Source organism: Leopardus geoffroyi, chromosome A2 (assembly GCF_018350155.1).
Source record: "Leopardus geoffroyi isolate Oge1 chromosome A2, O.geoffroyi_Oge1_pat1.0, whole genome shotgun sequence".
Taxonomy (NCBI): domain Eukaryota; kingdom Metazoa; phylum Chordata; class Mammalia; order Carnivora; family Felidae; genus Leopardus; species Leopardus geoffroyi.
In genome coordinates, this window is record NC_059331.1 from 4150456 (window position 1) to 4170796 (window position 20341).

The 20341-nt window shown below is 46.5% G+C and overlaps 1 protein-coding gene across 2 annotated transcripts in view; it reads left to right on the forward strand.

Annotated features, from left to right (window-relative positions):
* Positions 1 to 20341, forward strand: part of SAFB (scaffold attachment factor B) — a 38882-nt gene that overhangs the window by 11244 nt on the left and 7297 nt on the right. For both annotated transcript variants that reach the window (XM_045491670.1, XM_045491669.1), the window contains exons 3-14: positions 5014 to 5078; positions 5161 to 5367; positions 8470 to 8532; positions 11190 to 11217; positions 12159 to 12669; positions 13089 to 13138; positions 13971 to 14065; positions 15777 to 15926; positions 16004 to 16086; positions 16433 to 16572; positions 16737 to 16825; positions 19765 to 19871. In XM_045491670.1, the coding sequence (XP_045347626.1) occupies positions 5014 to 5078; positions 5161 to 5367; positions 8470 to 8532; positions 11190 to 11217; positions 12159 to 12669; positions 13089 to 13138; positions 13971 to 14065; positions 15777 to 15926; positions 16004 to 16086; positions 16433 to 16572; positions 16737 to 16825; positions 19765 to 19871 (1588 nt within the window). The remainder of the gene's footprint in view (positions 1 to 5013; positions 5079 to 5160; positions 5368 to 8469; positions 8533 to 11189; positions 11218 to 12158; positions 12670 to 13088; positions 13139 to 13970; positions 14066 to 15776; positions 15927 to 16003; positions 16087 to 16432; positions 16573 to 16736; positions 16826 to 19764; positions 19872 to 20341) is intronic.

Below are 20341 nucleotides of genomic sequence, written 5' to 3' on the forward strand. Positions count from 1 at the left end.
AGAAGGCTAATAAACTTAGCTGCACGAAAGGTTTAATCCTCTCAGTAAAAGACGACGTAAATAACTCAGATGCAACAGATTGAGAGCAAGTATTATAGAATAAGGAAAATAAGTACCTGGGGTCTCATTTGGTTAATTGTCTGACTTTGGCTCAAGTCACGCTCTCATAGCTCATGAGTTTGAGCCCAGTGTCGGGCTCTGTGTTGACAACTTGTAGCCTGGAACCTGTTTCGGATTCTGTGTCTCCGTCTCTCTCTGCCCACCCCCCCCCCGCCCCCATTCGTGCTCTCTCTCTCTCTCTCTCAAAAATGAATAAACACTAAAATTTTTTTTAATAAGGAAAATTCACAGTCCAGTTGACAAAGTAGAGATTATGAACAAGTGGTTCATGGATCAAAGAAAAAATATTGGCCTGTATAATGAAAAAAGATTCTTTTGCGGGTAATTGAAGGAAAGCAAAGAAAAAAATAGAGTTCTCATTTTGGCCTCTCACCCTGGCAAAATTTTATACCGTTCTAATATTCCATGTTAGTAAGGATGTGCGGAGTTGGGCAGTTTTTGGAAATGATTTAATGAATCTCTTCGGGCGCGCCTGGGTGGCTCAGTTGGTTAAGCAGCCAACTTCGGCTCAGGTCGTTATCTCACAGTTTGTGAGTTCGAGCCCCGCATCGGGTTCTGTGCTAACAGCTCAGAGCCTGGAGCCTGCTTCGGATTCTGTGTCTCCCTCTCTCTGCCCCTCCTCTGCTTGTGCTGTGTCTCTCTCAAAAATAAATAAATGTGAAAAAAAAATTTTTTTTAATAAAGCCTCTTTGCGTGGGAGTCCCTAACCTAAGGAATATCCACAGTACAAAATAAAAGATGGAGGTGGATTAACATGTAGTGCAAGAAAACGAGGCTGAATCTTTTATTTGTGAAGTAAAAATGACAGTGAGGAGTGTGACTGTGTTTGAGCATATGATTGCATAAATGTTTGTGTAATAGAATACATTTTATTTTTTTTAAGTTATTTACTTAAGAGAACAAGCAGGGGAGGGGCCGAGACAGAGGGAGAGCAAAGCAGGCTCTGTGCTGACAGCAGAGATCCTGGCGCAAGGCTCAAGCTAGGAACCATGAACCCCTAATCAGATACGTTTTAAAAGTAATGACCTGCCCGCATGCATCTGGCCACTCGTGCTTTGGGGGACCCTGGCAGAGTCGGAGGAGGCAGTTAACTGGTGAGTCCTGAGGCAGAAAGAAGCTCTGGGGAGGAAGAGGAGATGGCATCCCAGGCAAGAGGGCAAGGGACAGGTTCCTGCTCTACAGGTTACCGATGCCAGAGCAGAGTGAGTAGAGCAATACCTTGTAGTTAGGAGGCTGTGAACAAGGATGCTGTTTACTCCGGAGGGAGGATTTGAGGGGCCTCCTTTTCTCTTGACATAAAGATGGCACTTTGACTTATTCTAGAGAGCTGTAGTTTTCATTTTTATCCATTTTGGATCGACTTAAATACCTGTCTTCTCTTTAGAAGAGTGGCTTTTCCCAAATAGTTGCTCTCAGTAAGCTTCCCGACCAGCGTTATGCTTTTTGTACTGAAGCCTGTTCTTCCGAGCACACGTTCTCTTGAAGCGCCTGGGTGGCTCAGTTGGTTAAACTTGCAACTTCGGCTCAGATCACAATCTCGTGGTTCGTGAGCTCGAGCCCTGTGTCAGGCCCCCATCTCGGGCCCTGTGCTGACAGCTCAGAGCCTTGACCTGGCTTCCGATTCTGTCTCTCTCTCTGTCTCTCTCTCAAATAAATATTAAAAAACAAAAAGCAAACCACATACATGTTCCTCTTGACCTCTCTGCTGATTTCTTTTTTTTTTTTTTTTTTTTAATGTTTATTTATTTTTGAGAGAGAGACAGAGCATGAGTGGGGGAGGGGCAGAGAGAGAGGGAGACAACAGAATCCGAAGCAGGCTCCAGGCTCCGAGCTGTCAGCACAGAGCTCAATGTGGGGCTCGAACCCACAAACCGTGAGATCATGACCTGAGCTGAAGTCGGACGCTTAACCGACTGAGCCACCCAGGCGCCCCTCTGCTGATTTCTTACTTGAGAGAGCTCCCCCGTGAGGAGTCTGGGCTGCAGTGTGCCTATGCTGCTGCTCTGGAGCAAAGGTGACTGTGAACGTGGAAAACTGATTTTGCTTGTGGGAAACCTGCTGCGTCTTGTGGAAGGGAGAGATCAGTAAAGGGTTGCAAGTTCACGGTGACCTACTTAGATTTTTCCTAGTAACTAGGATGTACGAGGTATATATTCTAGAATGATACCAGCTTTATCAAATATAATCCATGGACATGCTGCTAGTGCATCTTCTTGGTATATTTATATATAAAGAGCGCTGGGTTGAGTTCCAGACATTTTTTTAAAGCTTAAGGCATATTTTGCCATGGAGATATTATAAAACGCTAATGGTGTTCCCCGCCAGCCACTAAAGACTATTTGCACATAATGTATTGAATGGTGCTGTTAGTGTCATGTTCTTGGGGGGGGGGGGGTTAATGTTTATTTTTGAGAAACAGAGTGTGGGTGGGGTAGGGGAGGGGCAGAGAGAGAGGGAGACACAGAATCCGAAGCAGGCTCCAGGCACCAAGCTGTCAGCACAGAGCCTGACATAGGGCTCGAACTCAAAAACATTGAGATCATGACCTGAGACAAGTCTGACGCTTAACCCAAAGAGCTACCCAGGTGCCACACGCTCTATGTTTTTAAAGAAGGTATTCCTAAAAAACTTTTCAGATTTCCTGATAATGCTGAATGAAATTAGAATATGGAAAAATCAGGGAACAGATGTTATAAGGAAATTCTTACCCCTGAGGGTTTTTTTTAGAAAACTCAATTACGGTATCCATGATTAGGTTTGTGTTTTTGCCGCCCCCCCCCCCCCCCGCCCTTTGCCCTAAATGTTAATGCATCTTGCACACTCACAAGATAAATCCTTAAATGTAAGCAAGTTAACGTTTGTTTCCCTTACGTGACTTGGAAAAACAGGTACTGGCTTTAAAGAAACTGATCTTCATTTTGGTAAAAAGGTCTTGAAGGAAGTAAGTTTTTCTGAGGATTTGTGACTGAGTAAAGGTAGCTGATCAGCGACCGTTGCTGCATCCTTCCAGAAGCTGAGCTCTGCTTCCGTGACCAGGAGCTATAGCTCCAAAGCATATGAGCTCACTGCATTACACTCTGCTGTTGAGACTCGTCCTCCACAGCGTACTTCGTGTACTTTGTACCTGGGATTTCATTCTTCGTGACGAAAAGGGTTTAATTTTAGCAAGCCTGTTCTCGGACCAAAAATTCCACTTCTGCCCTATAGTTTTCATTACTACCATGGCTAACGATTTCCCTTTTCTCTTTAGATCTGTCATTTCTAGTATCATTTGCATTTTTTCTATTGTTTTTATTCATCTGATAATTTGTATAAAAATTAAAGGCATTGGCCACATAATTACTATTTAGATGAAAGTGCCAACTTGCCGGCCATTATGAACTGTTGTCTTCAGAACAGATTGTGAATGTAGCAGTCTATTCATAAGAAACATTAAGAGGTTGAGTGAGGGGCGCCTGGGTGGCGCAGTCGGTTAAGCGTCCGACTTCAGCCAGGTCACGATCTCGCGATCCGTGAGTTCGAACCCCGCATCGGGCTCTGGGCTGATGGCTCAGAGCCTGGAGCCTGTTTCCGATTCTGTGTCTCCCTCTCTCTCTGCCCCTCCCCCGTTCATGCTCTGTCTCTCTCTGTCCCAAAAATAAATAAACGTTGAAAAAAAAAAATTAAAAAAAAAAAGAGGTTGAGTGAGAAGAGTTAAGGGGTGAGTCCAGCCTCCTGAACAAAAAATGCAACCTAAGATAAATTGTGATGAAGACACTATTCCTTTTTTTGCCTAGTACATTGACGAAGGTAAAAATTAATACCTGATTTTACCAAAGATTTGGAAAGATTGGCAGTTTCATTCATAGTTGATGGAGCTGTGTGAATTGGAGTGACCTATCTTGATAATAGGTAGGATCTTTTTTTCTTTTTTAATAAAAGCCTTAAAAATACCCTTTGTCTTGGGAATGCCCTTTCTAGAAATACGTTCTAGAATGGTAATTGCCTATGTGCAAAAAGAATTGCCAGGAGGTTCTTGGGTTGCTTGGTCGATTTCGTGTCCGACTTCAGTTCAGGTCATGGTCTCACAGTTCGTGAGTTTGAACCTCGTGTCAGGCTCTGTGCTGACAGCTCAGAGCCTGGAGCCTGCTTCCAATTCTGTGTCTCCTCCTCTCTCTGCCCCTCCCCCATTCACGCATGTGCTCTTTCTCTCTCTCTCTAAAATAAATCAACGTTTAAAAAAACTGCCAGGATGTTCATCTTCATAAGCTTTTTCTTGAATTTCTACCTGTATGTATTAATCAGATCAATGGTGGTGTCTCTAGATGATGCCGTTAAAGAATATGGAAATACGTTCATAAGATACTAAGTGACAAGATCACAGAATGACCGTACAGTGCCATTTTTGTAAGCATCTTACGCATATGTAGGTAACAAGATAGGAGAGGATGTCTGTGTATGTAAGTATATGATAACATGGGGACTAATAACTCCAGGTGGTAAAATTATGAATGGTTTTTCCTTTTTGCTTATTTATGTTCTTTTGTGTTAGTTTCTGTAGGAAAATACGCTTGCTCTTTCTTAACTAAAAAGCAGCACACTGTGTGAAATACTCTTTTCCCACAACCAAAGCCACTCGACACGGAGGCCAGGCCTTAAAACAGGTCTGATCTGCCCCGACTTTCCTATGCACTCATTTCTAGCTCCTCACACTTGCACAGCCACTTGTTGAGAACAGAACTCTTCTGCCTGGGGTAGGAGCAGGCTGTCCAGTCCCAAATGGTCTTACCATCCCTAAGTTGGGAAGTGCCATGGTGTTGGTATCTACTTCTTTAATGCTTAGGGCCTGTAAAAGTTACTGCTTCTGGAATATAGATGTCACTGATCTCATGGTGTAAATGATTCTGTCTCCAGGACGTAAACCAGAAGAAGAGGGTGTGGAAGACAATGGACTGGAGGAAAACTCTGGGGATGGACAGGTATGTGCAGCGTTGTTAGTGAATCAACTTGGTGGAATGACCCATAGCAGTCATGTGATGGTTATATTTTGTTTTGTCACAGGAGGACGTTGAAACAAGTTTGGAGAACTTGCAGGACATCGACATGATGGATATCAGCGTGTTGGATGAAGCAGAAATCGATAATGGAAGCGTTGCAGATGGCGTAGAAGACGATGATGCGGATAACCTCCCAGAGTCCCTGTCCGATAGCAGAGAGCTAGTCGAGGGAGAAATGAAAGACCTTCCTGAGCAGCTTCAAGAACATGCTGTAGGTAACTCGGCAGGGTCTCTATCTAGGATGTACCAGGATTCGTCAGTTCCTCAAATATCTTGGTAGATGATAAGGTTTGCGTTTGGAATTGGGTCCTTTTAAAACTAGTTCATCTGTTCACGTGTAAAATTCAGACAGTTCTGAAAACACACTTCGCTTGGAAAAGTAGTGTCTTGGTGAGGTACGCAAGTAGGTGCTATTATTTGCATAATGCAGTCTTAAACATTCGGGGGCGCTATGCAAGACCTTCCTATTCTAGGAGGTTGGTCTACAGTAATATGGTTCGGAAGCCTCGAAAATACCAAAATACAGGTTGAAAGTTGGTCTTTTCCTGTTAAAGAACCGTCTGGTACCCTCCTAGTCACCCTTCCATAATAAGCTTTGACAGTTTTTTTTTTTTTTTTTTTTTTTTCAACGTTTATTTATTTTTGGGACAGAGAGAGACAGAGCATGAACGGGGGAGGGGCAGAGAGAGAGGGAGACACAGAATCTCAGAAACAGGCTCCAGACTCTGAGCCATCAGCCCAGAGCCTGACGCAGGGCTCGAACTCCCGGACCGCGAGATCGTGACCTGGCTGGAGTCGGACGCTTAACCGACTGCGCCACCCAGGCGCCCAGCTTTGACAGTTTTTAAGCCTTAGTTTTTTCACGTTAGAAACAAATCAAATTATAATACAGTTGTAATGGGTGTTTTTATTGAATGTTGTCTGCCAGGCATTAGGCATGATGTCCTTTAATCTTTTTGACACAACAGGACATATGTAAATGACGTTTTGCCTATCTTCTCCTTGAGGAAATTGGAGAGTAAAGGTAAAGATCCAAGAACACATAGCTCGTAAGAGAGTAAGAAGACCAGGCTGATGACAGAGTCCGTGTGCTTAACTCCTACACCGTGTTGACTTGGTGCGAAAAATTTATTAGATTATTGTATTTCTGTGAGGATGAATGTTGACTAGATGGAAAAGGTGGTAAAAATTAGAAGATGTGAGGCATCTCGGTAGGAATGCTTATGTGTGGGTTCCTGGGAGGCACCTCATTTCTATAGTGGTTCTCAGATGTCTTCTGGTGGGTGCCTCCTGAGTCATCCTCAGGGAAGGAACCTCTGTTCTCTGCTAGTGGAACGGATCCTGAGTATCCTTAGAGGTAGCAGACTGTCCTTGGAATGGAAAGTGTGATTCTGAGAAATGACTCTCATTTTGATACAAATAGGGTATATAATTTTAGTTTTTGGCGTGAGTCTCATTCAGTGGCTTTCCTCAAAAGTACCCCAAACGCTAGAGCAGTGAGATGAAGTACTTACCCTTCCTTATTAGCTGCTGCTTCTTGAAGTTGGTTTTTCCTCTCTGATTAGAAAATAATACATTCAGTCCCAAAAGCCTGGAAGCGTCTCGAGTGTCTGTCAGTGATGGTTAAGTAATTATGATTGATGGAAGTGGTATAGTTTAAGAACTAAGACCATTCAGTAAAGGTCTGCCACTTAATTTGTCGTGCGACCTTAGGCGAGTTAGTTAACCTCTCTAGACCTCACTTGCAAAAAATAATTGGTTTGGGGAAGATTGAAAAGATAAATGTTTCTTACCAACTTAGATCCAAAGTCCTCATACTGGCCAAAGATCTGTTGAAACATGGCCACTCCTGTTGGGGACAGTCTTCTGTGGTTGATTTCTCCAACAGTACAGTAGAATAATCATGGCAAAGACCATTTGGCCTGCAAAGTCTCAGATATTCACCAGCTGGCCCTTGACAGGACAAGTCTGCTGACCCTGCTTTAGAGCAGTGCCCAGCATACAGCCGCACCATAGGGTCATTGCTCTCGTCGGTGTGAAATATTATCACCCCTTCTGCTATTATAGTTATTACTTTTTTTTTTTTTTTTTTAATTTTTTTTTTTTTCAACGTTTATTTATTTTTGGGACAGAGAGAGACAGAGCATGAACGGGGGAGGGGCAGAGAGAGAGGGAGACACAGAATCGGAAACAGGCTCCAGGCCCTGAGCCATCAGCCCAGAGCCCAACGCGGGGCTCGAACTCACGGACCGCGAGATCGTGACCTGGCTGAAGTCGGACGCCCAACCGACTGCGCCACCCAGGCGCCCCTATAGTTATTACTTTTAATGTAACCACGTACATGAACTAATTAGGTTTATAGGAATTAAAACAATCTCCAAGAGGAAAGTGAAGCTATGGCAGGGTACACAGTGTGTGGCCACTTGTGCAGAGAAAGGACAGATGGTCTTGCACTCTTGGGAGCACACACAGGCGATCTGGAGACAGCTGCGTCGGGAAGGAAGGAGTGGTGCAAGGGTGGCTTCCTAGCCAGATAAACGTAATAGCCATCCGTCTTCTTTAGCAAATACTTGAAACATTATTGTCCTCCCTAAAACATAACCAGCTTGGGGTGTTATGGCAAGCAGTTAAAATTATTTTGGTTCGCCCAATAATTTTATGGATCTCCCTTATGTGTATGGGGAACCCCCACCTTATTGGGTAGAGCCCGCCTCTTAGAAGATCAGTACACCAGTCGTTCTTCCCCAACAGACGTGCCTCTGGGCCACCTGACTTTGCAGTCGTGTTCCTATCCCCACACTCCACTTTGGAGATTGATGAGGCTAGGAGTCAGGTACTCAAGGGATCCATCCCAGTCTAGGCCGGAGCCACCTTGGGGCAGCAGGCTCAGTAGCCGTAGCATTCAGGCTTGGAGAAGTGGCGGCCCGAGAAATCTGAGAATCTGTCCTGCAGTCTGGTTCTGGACATTGTTCATGGGAGAGCAGCCCCCGAACTTGGGGTTCCGACTGACTTGGGAGAGTCTGTACTACCTAATTTTAATCTCTTTTTAGATTAAACCTACTGTTTTTCCTTTTTCCTTTGGCTTGTGTCTTAAAATCCTCACTGGTACCATTTTAGTGGGTTTCACACTCTGTCTGCAGGTATATACACTTGGAATGTTTCTTTAAACTGAGGTGAAGTCAAACTATAATGCTGTTTTGATTCCTGCACTGTGTCAGGAGTGATTTTCATCGCTGTTATTTTTCATTGTATGGGTGTACCGTTGGGTTACCCTGTATTGACAACATAAGCTGTATTCTCGTTTATTTTACAGATGGAGGACAAAGAAACTCTAAACAATTTAGATACTTCATCATCTGACTTCACTATATTGCAGGTAAATTGTATGTGTCAATAATTTTAGAATCCAAGATGAGACTACCATTTCTGGCAACCACTTCAGATGTTGTATGGCACTGCTAAGTACAAGGCATTGTGAGGTGTGTTTGCCCCTCTGGCACCTTCAGAGAGGGTTTTACTTTCCACTTTCTCCAAGTACAATGTGCCTGTTGCAAAGGACTCCTCGTCTTTCCTTCCCCTTCGAGCTCCGTGGCTTCTGTACAGCCAAGAGGAGGGCCCGTTTGGGAAGGTCTTGTTGGTTTCATTGCCGGCGGAAAGACCACCCGTCTGATCTGTTCTGGGTGGTGTCCTCTGTTGGGTGAGATGGGGTGGGGGTGGGGGGGCTGAGGGGAGCACTCCCTCCCTAGGAGAGATTCTCGGGGTCCAGATGAGGATGCAGGAGGGGTGGGGTGGCCAGAGCAGTGACGTCACAGCTGGGAAGGGTGGAACCTCGGGTTCTGGTTCCGTCTACGGGAATTTTCTCACAGCAAATGCAGAGCTTTATTTTGATGACTCTATCACCTTGACTGTATCGTCTGTGTAAATATTAAATCTTAGATGAGAACAAATGAGATGTGGACTGACTTTCAGGTAGGATTTACATACATGTGGGTCTTGAGTTTCCTTTTAATTTTTCAGCAAGCCTGCCTAGATAAAAACTGCTGGAATAAACTTATCTGGGTAGCTGTCTGATTTTCATTGGAAAATTTTGCAAGGAAATAAAACCATAGTATGTGCCAGTTTTGTTTTTTTTGGGTTTTTTGGTGTCATTTTTCATTTACCTGTACTGCTTAATTAGAAGCCGTCTTTCAGACACAATCCCCATTTGCTTCTGCCAGGCAGGGGCAAGGTTGGTTATTGGCAAGCCAGAATCCCAGCTGCGAGGAGGGTGCAAACCTCAAGAAAGTGTGGTGGAGCCCAGTTTACCTTTAGTCCTGATGTCTCGCTCCAGCTGCAAAGGGATACCACCCATTTCCTGACTCCGAAAGGAAAGGAGGAGCCGGGTCTTGCCATTTGCTCTAGTTTTTTGTTTTTTGGGTTTTTTTGGTCAAAGACTCCTGTGTTAACGTGGAAAATATATAAACCCTTCCAGAGACAAATAGAGGTACATTAATTTCTTTCTGGAGAAAGTTAAGGAGAGAATTCTGTCTAGAATGATCTTTGGCTTTAGTTGTAGGCTTAATTCCCAGGGTGGGGTACGTTGCATGAAAAAAAGTGCATAAAACGAAACTGAGAGAAGTGAACAGTTCCACAGTGCTTTCCAGGATGGCAGACTAGTTCCCAGTGGAGGTGCAGACCATTCCCCTCCATCCCACAAGCATGTGTCAGGTGTGTATACAGAGATGAATGAGAAGAAAGGGTGGTCACCATCTTCCCGGGGCCCTTCCTCGCCATGGAAAGTACCTCAGCAGGGTCGAGCAGAGACCAGGACTGGTGTGGACTCCCACCCACACAGCCATTGCTTAGATTCTGGCTGTGCTGTGTGTCCTTGAGGAAGTTTGTCAGTCACTCTGTGCCAGTCTCCCTGTCTGTGAAAAGAAGTTTGATACTGATAGTTCCAACCTGTTAGGATTGTCTGATTAATGTGTGTGTGTGTGTGTGTGTGTGTGTGAGGTGTTTAAATTTGTGCGTGGAACCTAGTCGGTGCTCCTCAGTATTGCCTAAAGTCCAGAATGACGGGCCTTACGCAGAGGGAATGTCAGTGTGGAGGACCGCATGTTGACAGAGGGGCTCTTCCATAGTGGGCAGCCTCTGAAGCCATTAGGAGAAGCCTTTCTATGAAGAGATGGCCCCCAAGCCAAGTGCTGAGGGAGGTGTAGGACTCGCCTGGGGGTGGGGCGGGGACACGTGGGCCTGCTGGGGGCGAGAGGGTGTGGGGGCCATCGCTGAAGGCTTTAGGCCACGAGGAACCGTATGCTCACCATGGCGGTAAAGTGCAGGCATATGGGGAAGGGATAGTGAGACCAGATGCTGTTGTAGGTGAGGAGTGGCCATGGTCTGGACGGACAGGACTTTCTGGGAAGGGTTTGGAGGATATTTAGGGATTAGAGGGGGCCCCGTGGCAACGCTGGTTGGAAAAGCTGGCGGGGGGGGAGGGGGGGGGTAGTAGCGTGTAATGTTGGACAGCACTCAAGTGACAGGCAGGCAGAGGTGAGGTAGTAGGACCAGGTGAACTAAGAACAGAGGTCCAACTACCTGTACCTATGTTCCCTCGTGCTTCTGAATTTTTAGAAATTAGCGCTACGTTGAATGAAATGTCAGGCATTCTGTTACACGCCACAAGTAGACAAAAACACCGCTCTCTTGGCTTTTAAGAGTTCAGTCTAGGGGGACTGACAAGCCTGTGATGATGTCATCACCACTGAAAGTGATACGATTGCCAGGTGCTGGGGAAACAAGGCAAAAGAAACCGTATCCGCAACCAGGGCCCAGGCCCTTGGAGAGTAGCCTGCATTGGGGAGCTTGGGGCGGAGGGGAGGGAGGTGGCGTGTCTGAGGGCAGGCTCTTTCCTGAATGCGCGAGCAGGTTCTCCACTTGCTGCAGTTGTGAGTTTCCTAGTATGTACTTCAGAAATCCCCCTTTTAGTTAGTTTTCAGTGTAAATGAACTAGATTACGTTCATCTGGCACAATCTTATTTATGTTTTTTGTTGCAGGAAATTGAAGAGCCATCCTTGGAGCCAGGTACTGTTAAATGAAAAACTTACCAGCGGGGGTTTGGAACCATTCTAGCTTTCCACCTTCTCTAATTTAAATTCTTTAATTTTAAAAAGTTGCCTTACTGTAGTATACATTGTTCTAAAGGTTTACGATCCAGAACATACCAGGATCATAGAGATTGGAAACCCAGCCATATCACCAGATCTGTGAAAGTGGCTGACTTCTCATTTTACAAACTGTATTGGTGAGATGAGACTATCTCATGCCTTTTTAAACGTAAACGGCATTTAAACATGTAGAAAGAGTTTGCATGCCTCTCAAGAGCTAATAACCTCTGCACCCCACAAAACAGATCTTGTGATATTGGGCAGTGTCTTAACTTTGTGGTTTTTAATTCAGGCAGTGCAGGTAGCTGTAGGGAGATGCGTTTTAAAACATTGAGACATAACTGGATTCCAGAAGAGGAAAGAGTTTCTTCATGAGAATTCCAAACAAATACCGTTCACTTTCTGGACTGCAAATATCTCAGATCACCGATGGAAGAGATTCTGGTTTTCATGTTGGACTGTTCTGTTAAAAGAAATTCAAAGAAATTTGGAAATTGAGCTGTTCAGTGAATGGTGATACATTCAGTTAAGCAACTTGGACTTTGGAAGCTAAATTTGGAAGAGTTCTATGTAAACGACGACAGAATGAAGACTGTCAAGAATCAGCCAGAAGGTTTTGGGGGTTAAATCTCTGGGATGCTTTTCTCTTCCATGTAGCGTAGCGGCTTACTGTAGCAGTCGGTTGGAGCGCAGGTAGTGTAACCAGTGTAACTTTGTGTACCCGCGGGTTTTCCAATCTCTGTGTAGCTAGCGGTTCTCTTCGTGTTAGCGTGGCAGCCGTGCCGGTTCCGCATTTGTGATTGCTTTATTTCCCTGGTAATTAAACCTTGTGCCATTCTATTCCTGTTAAATCCGTAGAAAATGAGAAAATACTCGACATTTTGGGGGAAACTTGTAAATCTGAGCCAGTAAAAGAAGAAGGTTCCGAGCTGGAGCAGCCCTTTGCACAGGATACAAGTAGCGTGGGGCCAGACAGAAAGCTTGCGGAGGAAGAGGACCTTTTTGGCAGCGCCCATCCGGAGGAGGGTGACTTAGATTTGGCCAGCGAGTCAACAGCACGAGCTCAGGCGAGCAGGGCAGACACCCTGTTAGCGGTAGTGAAAAGGGAGCCCGTGGAGCAGCCGGGCGATGGCGCGCGGACGGACTGTGAGCCTGTAGGGCTAGAGAAGCCAGTTGAGCAGAGTAGTAAAGCCTCAGAGCACACGGAAGCCTCTAGCGAGGAGGTCGCGGAAGCGCCCCAGGAAGCCTCAAGCCCAGACCCCAGAGATAGCAAAGAAGACGTGAAGAAGTTTGCTTTTGAAGCTTGTAATGAAGTCCCTCCGGCTCCTAAAGAGTCCTCAGCCAGTGAGGGCGCTGATCAGAAAATGAGGTTTGTTTTTTCTCAGTTTTAGACCAGACGCTATCTCCTTTTCATTGGTCATTTAATGACACACATAAGCTGTTTTTTCTGCAATTGGCCAGCCAGACTGATGCAATTGTAGTTTACTTCTAAACGATGTTTTATTTCTCTTTATTTTAAACTGATTACATAATCTTTTTTCTTTTCTCAACCTATCATGGTTGTTTTCTTTAATTCTTCCTAATTATCTTTAGCCCAGCAGAATTAATTAACTCCTATGGGTCTGAAATCTTATGGTTAGGTCAGATTTCCAATACAAGTTTGTCGGGGTATCATTTTTTCAGAACTAAATTTCGGGTAGGTATGCAACCTCAGCACGTGTTTTATAATTTTGAGTTTGTTTCCTCTCTGCTGCTTCCTTCTGGAGTGACATTATCTTTTGTCTCTAGTTCTGTCGAAGATGACTCGGATACAAAAAGGCTTTCCAAAGAGGAAAAGGGTAGGTCACCGGGGCGACCCCAGTCTCCTGGAGCATGTTGGGCCTTGGCAGCAGTGGGGTATCTGCTTCCGGTTCGTTGCATATGGTGTTTCTTTCCCAGATGTGCTTCGGGGCCTCTCATGAAGGCTTTATCCCCTCCTCTGCTACTCATCTGCAGGTTCTGGGTTCTAGAGGGCAGGCCAGGTCCTCAGAGTTAACCTGTCGATCGGAAGCAGACACTTGTTTTCGAGGGAGCACTTTGAGCTCATCGATCCTGACTGGCCCTCTGATTTGCAGACTTCCTTAGCCTCAGTGATACTTGTAAATGGGAATAAATGTTCTGACTTCAGCTGTCGTGGGGTTATCTGGTACCTCAGGTTTATCAACAGCTTCGCTCTCTATTAAAATCGCTAACGGAGACGACGTTTTGTTGGTTCGGATTCCTTCTTAGCAGTCTAGGAGAAGAAATCCAGATGAGGCATAGGTGGGAAGGTATATATGACAAGAAGGAGAAGCATCTGGATTGGGTTCATCCTGATAGCAGCTGTTCTATGGGCAGAAGCCACTCCACCGGGCTGCCTAGTGCCATTTGGTGACTTTCTATGTGAACCAACCTCCCACGTTCCTGATAGCCCCTGGGTCACTGCTGTTAAAGTGGCTTTGCTCACCACCCTGGTAGACCTGGTGTGCATTTCCCAGCGTTGTGTGAGGACGCGGCAGGCTCTCCTGTCTTAGCCGGCTTGGGTTGTGCTGGCATCTGGGAGAAGTGGGGAAGCATCTGGTTTGGAATGACTTTAGTCTTTAAGACTCTCGTGAGTGTGGTGGTTTTGACCAGACTTTTCTTTTGAAATAGGTCGTAGCAGTTGTGGTAGAAATTTCTGGGTTAGCGGACTCTCTTCTACCACCAGAGCCACAGATTTGAAGAATCTTTTCAGCAAATATGGGAAGGTAAGACCAAGGGGTCATCGAGGAGAGAAAGTGTTTTTAAGCCAATGTAGTACGGCCTTTACATGCAGATGATTGTCCCCTCTCGGGGACTGCTTTGAACGACGCCGTGCCATTCTTTGGCTCATGTTTGCTCACAGCCTGTGGCGGGTCTGTCCCTCCACTGCTCGCGGTGAGAGAGGTGGAAGCTCCCAGAGCCCACGCCTGCTCCGTATTGTTTCTCCCTTTTCCCAGGCTCCAAAGCCACCACGTAAATTTTAGAGGATTTTCTAAATACGTTTCTGTGGTGTTGAGTCTTCAACTTCAGCAGTGGTGGCAAAGGGCAGGGCGGGGAGGTGCTGTCAGCACTTCTGCGAGATGGTGGTCACTGTGGAACTGGAGGGAGGCTGTAGAAAGGGGTTGTAAACAGGGCCTTTAGGGTCAGACTGGTCTGGGCAGCTGTGGGCCCAGCTCTGCTGCTCACAGTCGAGTGGCCGGGAGCACGTCATTTCCCCTGTGTGAGCTCCCGTCTGCTTGAGGGCCCTCAGAGGTACTGGCTCCTTCGGATGGCGTGTGTAGCTGTTGCAGAGCTGTTGGTGCCCCGGCCCATGTCCCTCAGCCCGCCTGCTTTCACCCACAGCCGGGCCCCTTCTCCTCTGCCTGATTCCCTTCCTCGCTCAGCCCAAGAGCGGTGGTGGATAGAGGCACCCGCCTCCCCCACCCCTCCAGGCCGGCTGCGGTTCCATGTTTGATTTAGAGTACCTGCGTTGGCTCTCTTCCCTTCTCTTTTTCACCACTTCCCCATGTGCTTTCTAGATTTACCTCCTAAATAAACTGCTGCATCCAGGGCTCATTTTCTCAGAGGTAGCTTTTGGGGCAAGCCAAAGTGAGACTTAAGCACAGGCCTCTGTTTATAGTAAGGATTCAACAATTTATAGCGGAGAAAACCAATAGTATTTGCTTTGGTTATCGATGTCTAGGAACCAAAAAGAGTGAAATTAAATATGATGGGGTTGTAGAAATAACTAATGATTCCCCGGGCCTCGGTAATGCGTGGTGGGCCTCTTTCACGATTCCCCTGTGGCCCAGATGGGTACTCTCAGCAGGGACATGTCACCTTGGAGCCTGCAGTGTCTTGGGTTCATTCTCAGCTTAATGTCCTTGAGTAGGGACAGCCCACTCGGAAACTCTCTTGGGTCTGAGTGTCCGGGTGGCATAATGAGGGTGAATACTGGCTTATGTGGGACCTGCCCTGAGCCAGAGTGCCTAACCTTAACTTACCAGGGTCACTGGAGAAGTAAGTAGTGTGCAAAGATGTGCCTCTGGTGCCAGAAACCTCTCCTACCGAATTTTGTCATCGCTCGGAGTAAGATGGGTTTAGCATCCTTACGTCAGTCTCCACATGCACATCTGTCTTCCTGCTTCACTGCCCACATGGCTAACAGAATGACGGCTGAGGTCTGATCCCCAGAGGGAGCGGCCAGAAGTGGGGCAGATCCGCAGAGTCGTCCCAGTGAGGCAGTAGCGTCATCCTCCCCAGTTGTCATGTGCCACTTGTCAGGCCCTGGGTGACAGGGCGTCGCCCACAGTCCTCGTTCCAGGGCAGGTGCCAGGACTCATGCATCAGAGGAAAGCAGCGTGACCGGGGATGTCCCGTGCGTTTCACGCAGCGGGTGTTGGGGGTCTGTGAGTGGGGGCTTTGTGTCTGAGTCCCGTTTGTGTGCTTTCCTTTGAGGTGGTGGGCGCTAAGGTTGTGACAAATGCCCGGAGTCCTGGAGCTCGCTGCTATGGCTTTGTTACAATGTCCACAGCAGAAGAGGCCACAAAATGCATTAACCACCTGCACAAAACAGAGCTCCACGGGAAGATGATCTCCGTGGAAAAAGTAAGTGGTGGTTTTCTTACCGGGATGTGACCCTTTTAGGAAATAAGGTAATACTTGCACTTGATTCTTTTTTTCAGGCGAAAAATGAACCAACTGGGAAGAAAACTTCTGAGAAGAGAGAGGGTGAGGGGAAGAAGGAGAAGTCCAGCACCAGTGACAGGTATCGCTCTTCTCTGAGGGAACTGTGGACAAGATGGCCTTTCTACGTTTCGCATCCTGCACGTTTTCCACAGACAGGGAGACCGCAAGGCCTCCCCCCCTGTAGTTTATACTAACGTTTGGTGGAGGGGGTTCACCTTCAGTAACTCCCTGAGAGGATTCCTTCCTTCAGCCCCTCTTCCAAGGGTGCCTGGGGAGAGCAGGCGGCTCCCCTTGTCGGGCCTCGTCCCGCTGACGCCCAGGCAGCCTCCTGGTCACGTGGCACTCACTGCAAGAGTCTCGTCGTGGCTGCTTTGCTGCCTAAATCTTGGACGTAACGTGCGTCTGTTCTGGGATGTCATTTATAGATCTGCGAACCTCAAGAGGGAAGATAAAGCTGATAGAAAAGAGGACACTAAGAAGGGTGAAGATGTAAGCGGAGAAAAGAGTAAAGATCAAGATGATCAGAAACCTGGCCCCTCAGAGCGATCTCGAACCACAAAATCAGGTACTGTCACTGGTGATGTCACCCTATGCTCTGTTCCTGGCTGGTGTGGTTTACGGTTTGCTGTCAGCAGTGCATACTAGATTTCTTTTCCATAGAGAGAAATCCTTTTTGTCTAATCTCGGAGTTTTCTGTTTCTTCCATTACACAACTCCTTTCTTCTGTAGGAAGTCGAGGAACCGAGCGGACCGTAGTGATGGATAAATCTAAAGGGGTGCCTGTTATTAGTGTCAAGACTTCAGGATCCAAAGAGAGAGTGAGTATCAATTTTCTAACTAGAGTATTTAGTGTTTCTCTTATTTCGCTGATTTATTTTTTTATTTTTTTATTCTTAAAGTTTATTTTGAGAGAGTGAGAGCAGGGGAGAGAAAGAGAATCACAAGCACACTCCGTCCTGTCATCACAGAGCCTGACACAGGGCTCGAACTTGCAGAACATGAGATCGTAGGGGCGCCTGGGTGGCGCAGTCGGTTGAGCATCCGACTTCAGCCAGGTCACGATCTCGCGGTCCGGGAGTTCGAGCCCCGCGTCAGGCTCTGGGCTGATGGCTCAGAGCCTGGAGCCTGTTTCCGATTCTGTGTCTCCCTCTCTCTCTGCCCCTCCCCCGTTCATGCTCTGTCTCTCTCTGTCCCCAAAATAAATAAACGTTGAAAAAAAAAAAAAAATTAAAAAAAAAAAAGAAAAAAGAACATGAGATCGTAACCTGAGTAAAAATCAAGAGTCGGACGCTTGATTTCCGGTGACTGATCCACCCAGTTGCCCCCCAAAACGGAAAGAGTTTAAAAGCTTTTGTTTGCACGTAACTTTGTTCTGATGAGAATTTTTGTTTTCTTATTACCTAAAGCTAATTTTAAAGTTCAAATGTGAAGGCGCCATGACTTTAGAGTTAGAGCACTGCCTTATAAAATTAAGATATGGGAATAGTTGGCTTCCCCCACCCGAATCCACATGTAGCTGGCCATTTTCATGGTTTCCCTTGAAAGTGGTGGCAGTTCTCCATCACACATTCCTAAACTCCTATGTAACCCAGCTGGGGTTTCATGCCCTTCTGAGTTGGATCTCCACTTGGGCTTGGTCCCGTATTCTTTCTCCACGCAGATGCTCCAGAGAACACAATTCACAAAGTACTTGTCTTGGGTCCTTACCATTTCACTCTGCCTGCTGTGAGGGCTTAGGTGGTTGTCAGTGTCCCTAACTTCAATTTTTGGGTCTTGCAACTTGGATAGATATGGGGCCAGGGTCCTCAAGACCACCCACATTCACCAGTTCACCCTCAGGACCACGGGGCTTGGCCTGTGATGGTCCTCACAGCTAAGATTGCCTACAGTGGTGCAGTAAGGATACACAGCCCAGTCATGGGGGAAAAGACACAGAGTCCAGAGAGGACTTGTGCAGGCTCCCTCGTGCTTTCCCCTTCGTGTGGCCTATGCTCTTGCCCGGGGAAGCCCGTTAGCCTGTTGGTGTCAGCACCCAAGGTTGTTATTTGGGGGCTGGTTACCTAGACGTTCTGCAAGATATATACCGAAATTCTTGACTTCTAAGAGGAAAGCAGGTGTTGAGCAGAAACCACAGTGGGCACAGTCTAGGCACAGTGACCACCCTGGGACTGTCAGCTGGAGGCACTCTGAATGCCAGGTTCCCAGGCGCCAGCCTCGGGCCTGCCATGTTACCCTGTGCTGTGAGGTGGCAAATCGTTTTAGCTATTGCAAGCCAGTGTTCCAGTTCTGCAAACTTCCAGCGTGCTTATGTTTGTGCACATGTTATAATACATGTGACCTCTTTTACAGTTATTTTATGTAAATTGAGTGGAAAATGGCAAAATGGAAGTATGAGTTTCAGGGCTAAGATGGGTAGATCTCGTAAAGATAACGCAGTCACACAAATCAGGAATCCTCTGCTATACTAGAGGTAGCCATGGTTGGGCACTCGCTGCATGTTTAATTACGAAGGAAAAGAACAGGAGTAAAGAGTTGAGAGTAAGGAGTTTAGTTTATGTTATGTTATTTTTTCAATGTTTTATTTATTTTTGAGAGAGAGAGAGAGAGAGAAACCGAGTGCAAGCTGGGGAGGGGCAGAGAGAGAGGGAGACACAGAATCCAGAGCAGCTCCAGGCTCAGAGCTGTCAGCACAGGGCCCGACGTGGGGCTCTAACCCATGAACCGCGAGTTCATGACCTGAGCTGAAGTCGGACGCTCAGCCGACTGAGCCACCCAGGCACTCCAAGGAGTTTATTTTAATTTTTTTTTTTTAACGTTTATTTATTTTTGATAGACGGAGCATGAATGGGGGAGGGTCAGAGAGAGAGGGAGACACAGAATCTGAAGCAGGCTCCAGGCTCTGAGCTGTCAGCACAGAGCCTGACGCAGGGCTCGAACTCACAGACCGTGAGATCATGACCTGAGCCGAAGTCGGACACTCAGCCGACTGAGCCACCCAGGCGTCCCTCCAAGGAGTTTATTTTAGATGAAGAAGACCAAGTATTAAAAAAATTGGTTTTGGGGCACCTGGGTGGCTTAGTTGGTTGAGCGTCTGACTTGGTTTTGACTCAGGTCATGACCTCACGGTTTGTGAAATCGAGCCCCTGTTTGGGATTTTCTGTCTCCTTCTCTCTCTCTGCCCCTCCCCTGCTTTCATTCCCTCTTTCTTAAAATGAGTAAATACATTTTTTTTTTAATTGGTTTTCATCATCTAAAAAGTTTTAGGGAGATAATATTTCTATTTTGACCCATTTGAAAATTCTCGTTGGATATTTTGGCATGGTGATGACGTTTTGATTTTTTTTTTTTAATTTTTTTTTTTTTCCAACGTTTATTTTTTTTGGGGACAGAGAGAGACAGAGCATGAACGGGGAAGGGGCAGAGAGAGAGGGAGACACAGAATCGGAAACAGGCTCCAGGCTCTGAGCCATCAGCCCAGAGCCTGACGCGGGGCTCGAACTCACGGACCGCGAGATCGTGACCTGGTTGAAGTCGGACACTTAACCGACTGCGCCACCCAGGCGCCCCGACGTTTTGATTTTTAAGTATGGTCAGGAAAACATGAAGTTTCTTAGGAGGGAACAGCCTATTAACTGGTTGTCTCATTAAATGTTAACGTTCATTTCCAATCTTCGTGTTGGATGCTTGGATGTGGACTCGCCTGACTCTTCCTGTTGTCATTTCTACCTTAACTGGTGAATATTTTTTGGTGAACCAGGTTTCTAAGAGCCAGGATCGCAAATCGGCCAGCAGAGAGAAGCGGTCTGTTGTGTCTTTTGATAAAGTCAAAGAGCCTCGGAAGTCAAGAGACTCTGAGTCCCGGAGGTGAGTCTGTGTCCAGCAGTGTTCCTGGTTTGCTTCTGTCTCTGGACTAGTCAGGCCATGTCATGGGGGCATATTTTCAGAGCCCCCTGTGGGTGGGATATTGCTTTAAACCTAGTTGCTCCTTTGGCCTTCAATAGACTTGCTGTGCTCTTCCATCCTGTGGTTATTTTCAAATGATCTTCTCATGCAGATAGGCCCATCTCTTAATGATTCTGGGAGGTAACGGCAGGGAGTTGAAATGCCTAGCAGTGCTGGTTCACACACCCGGTGTGCCCCCAGAGCGGTTGGAAGGGAGAGAAACAGTGGGACACACGCAGGGAGAGAGCAGAGATGTCCCCATCCTTAAAATAGCTAAAGAAAAAGTCTCCAGAAATTTTAAAAACTAAACACAAGCAGTACTGAACACACTGTATGACAGTTTTTTACAAAGAAACAATTCTTAAACTATAGTTGAAAAAATAGCGCTCGTA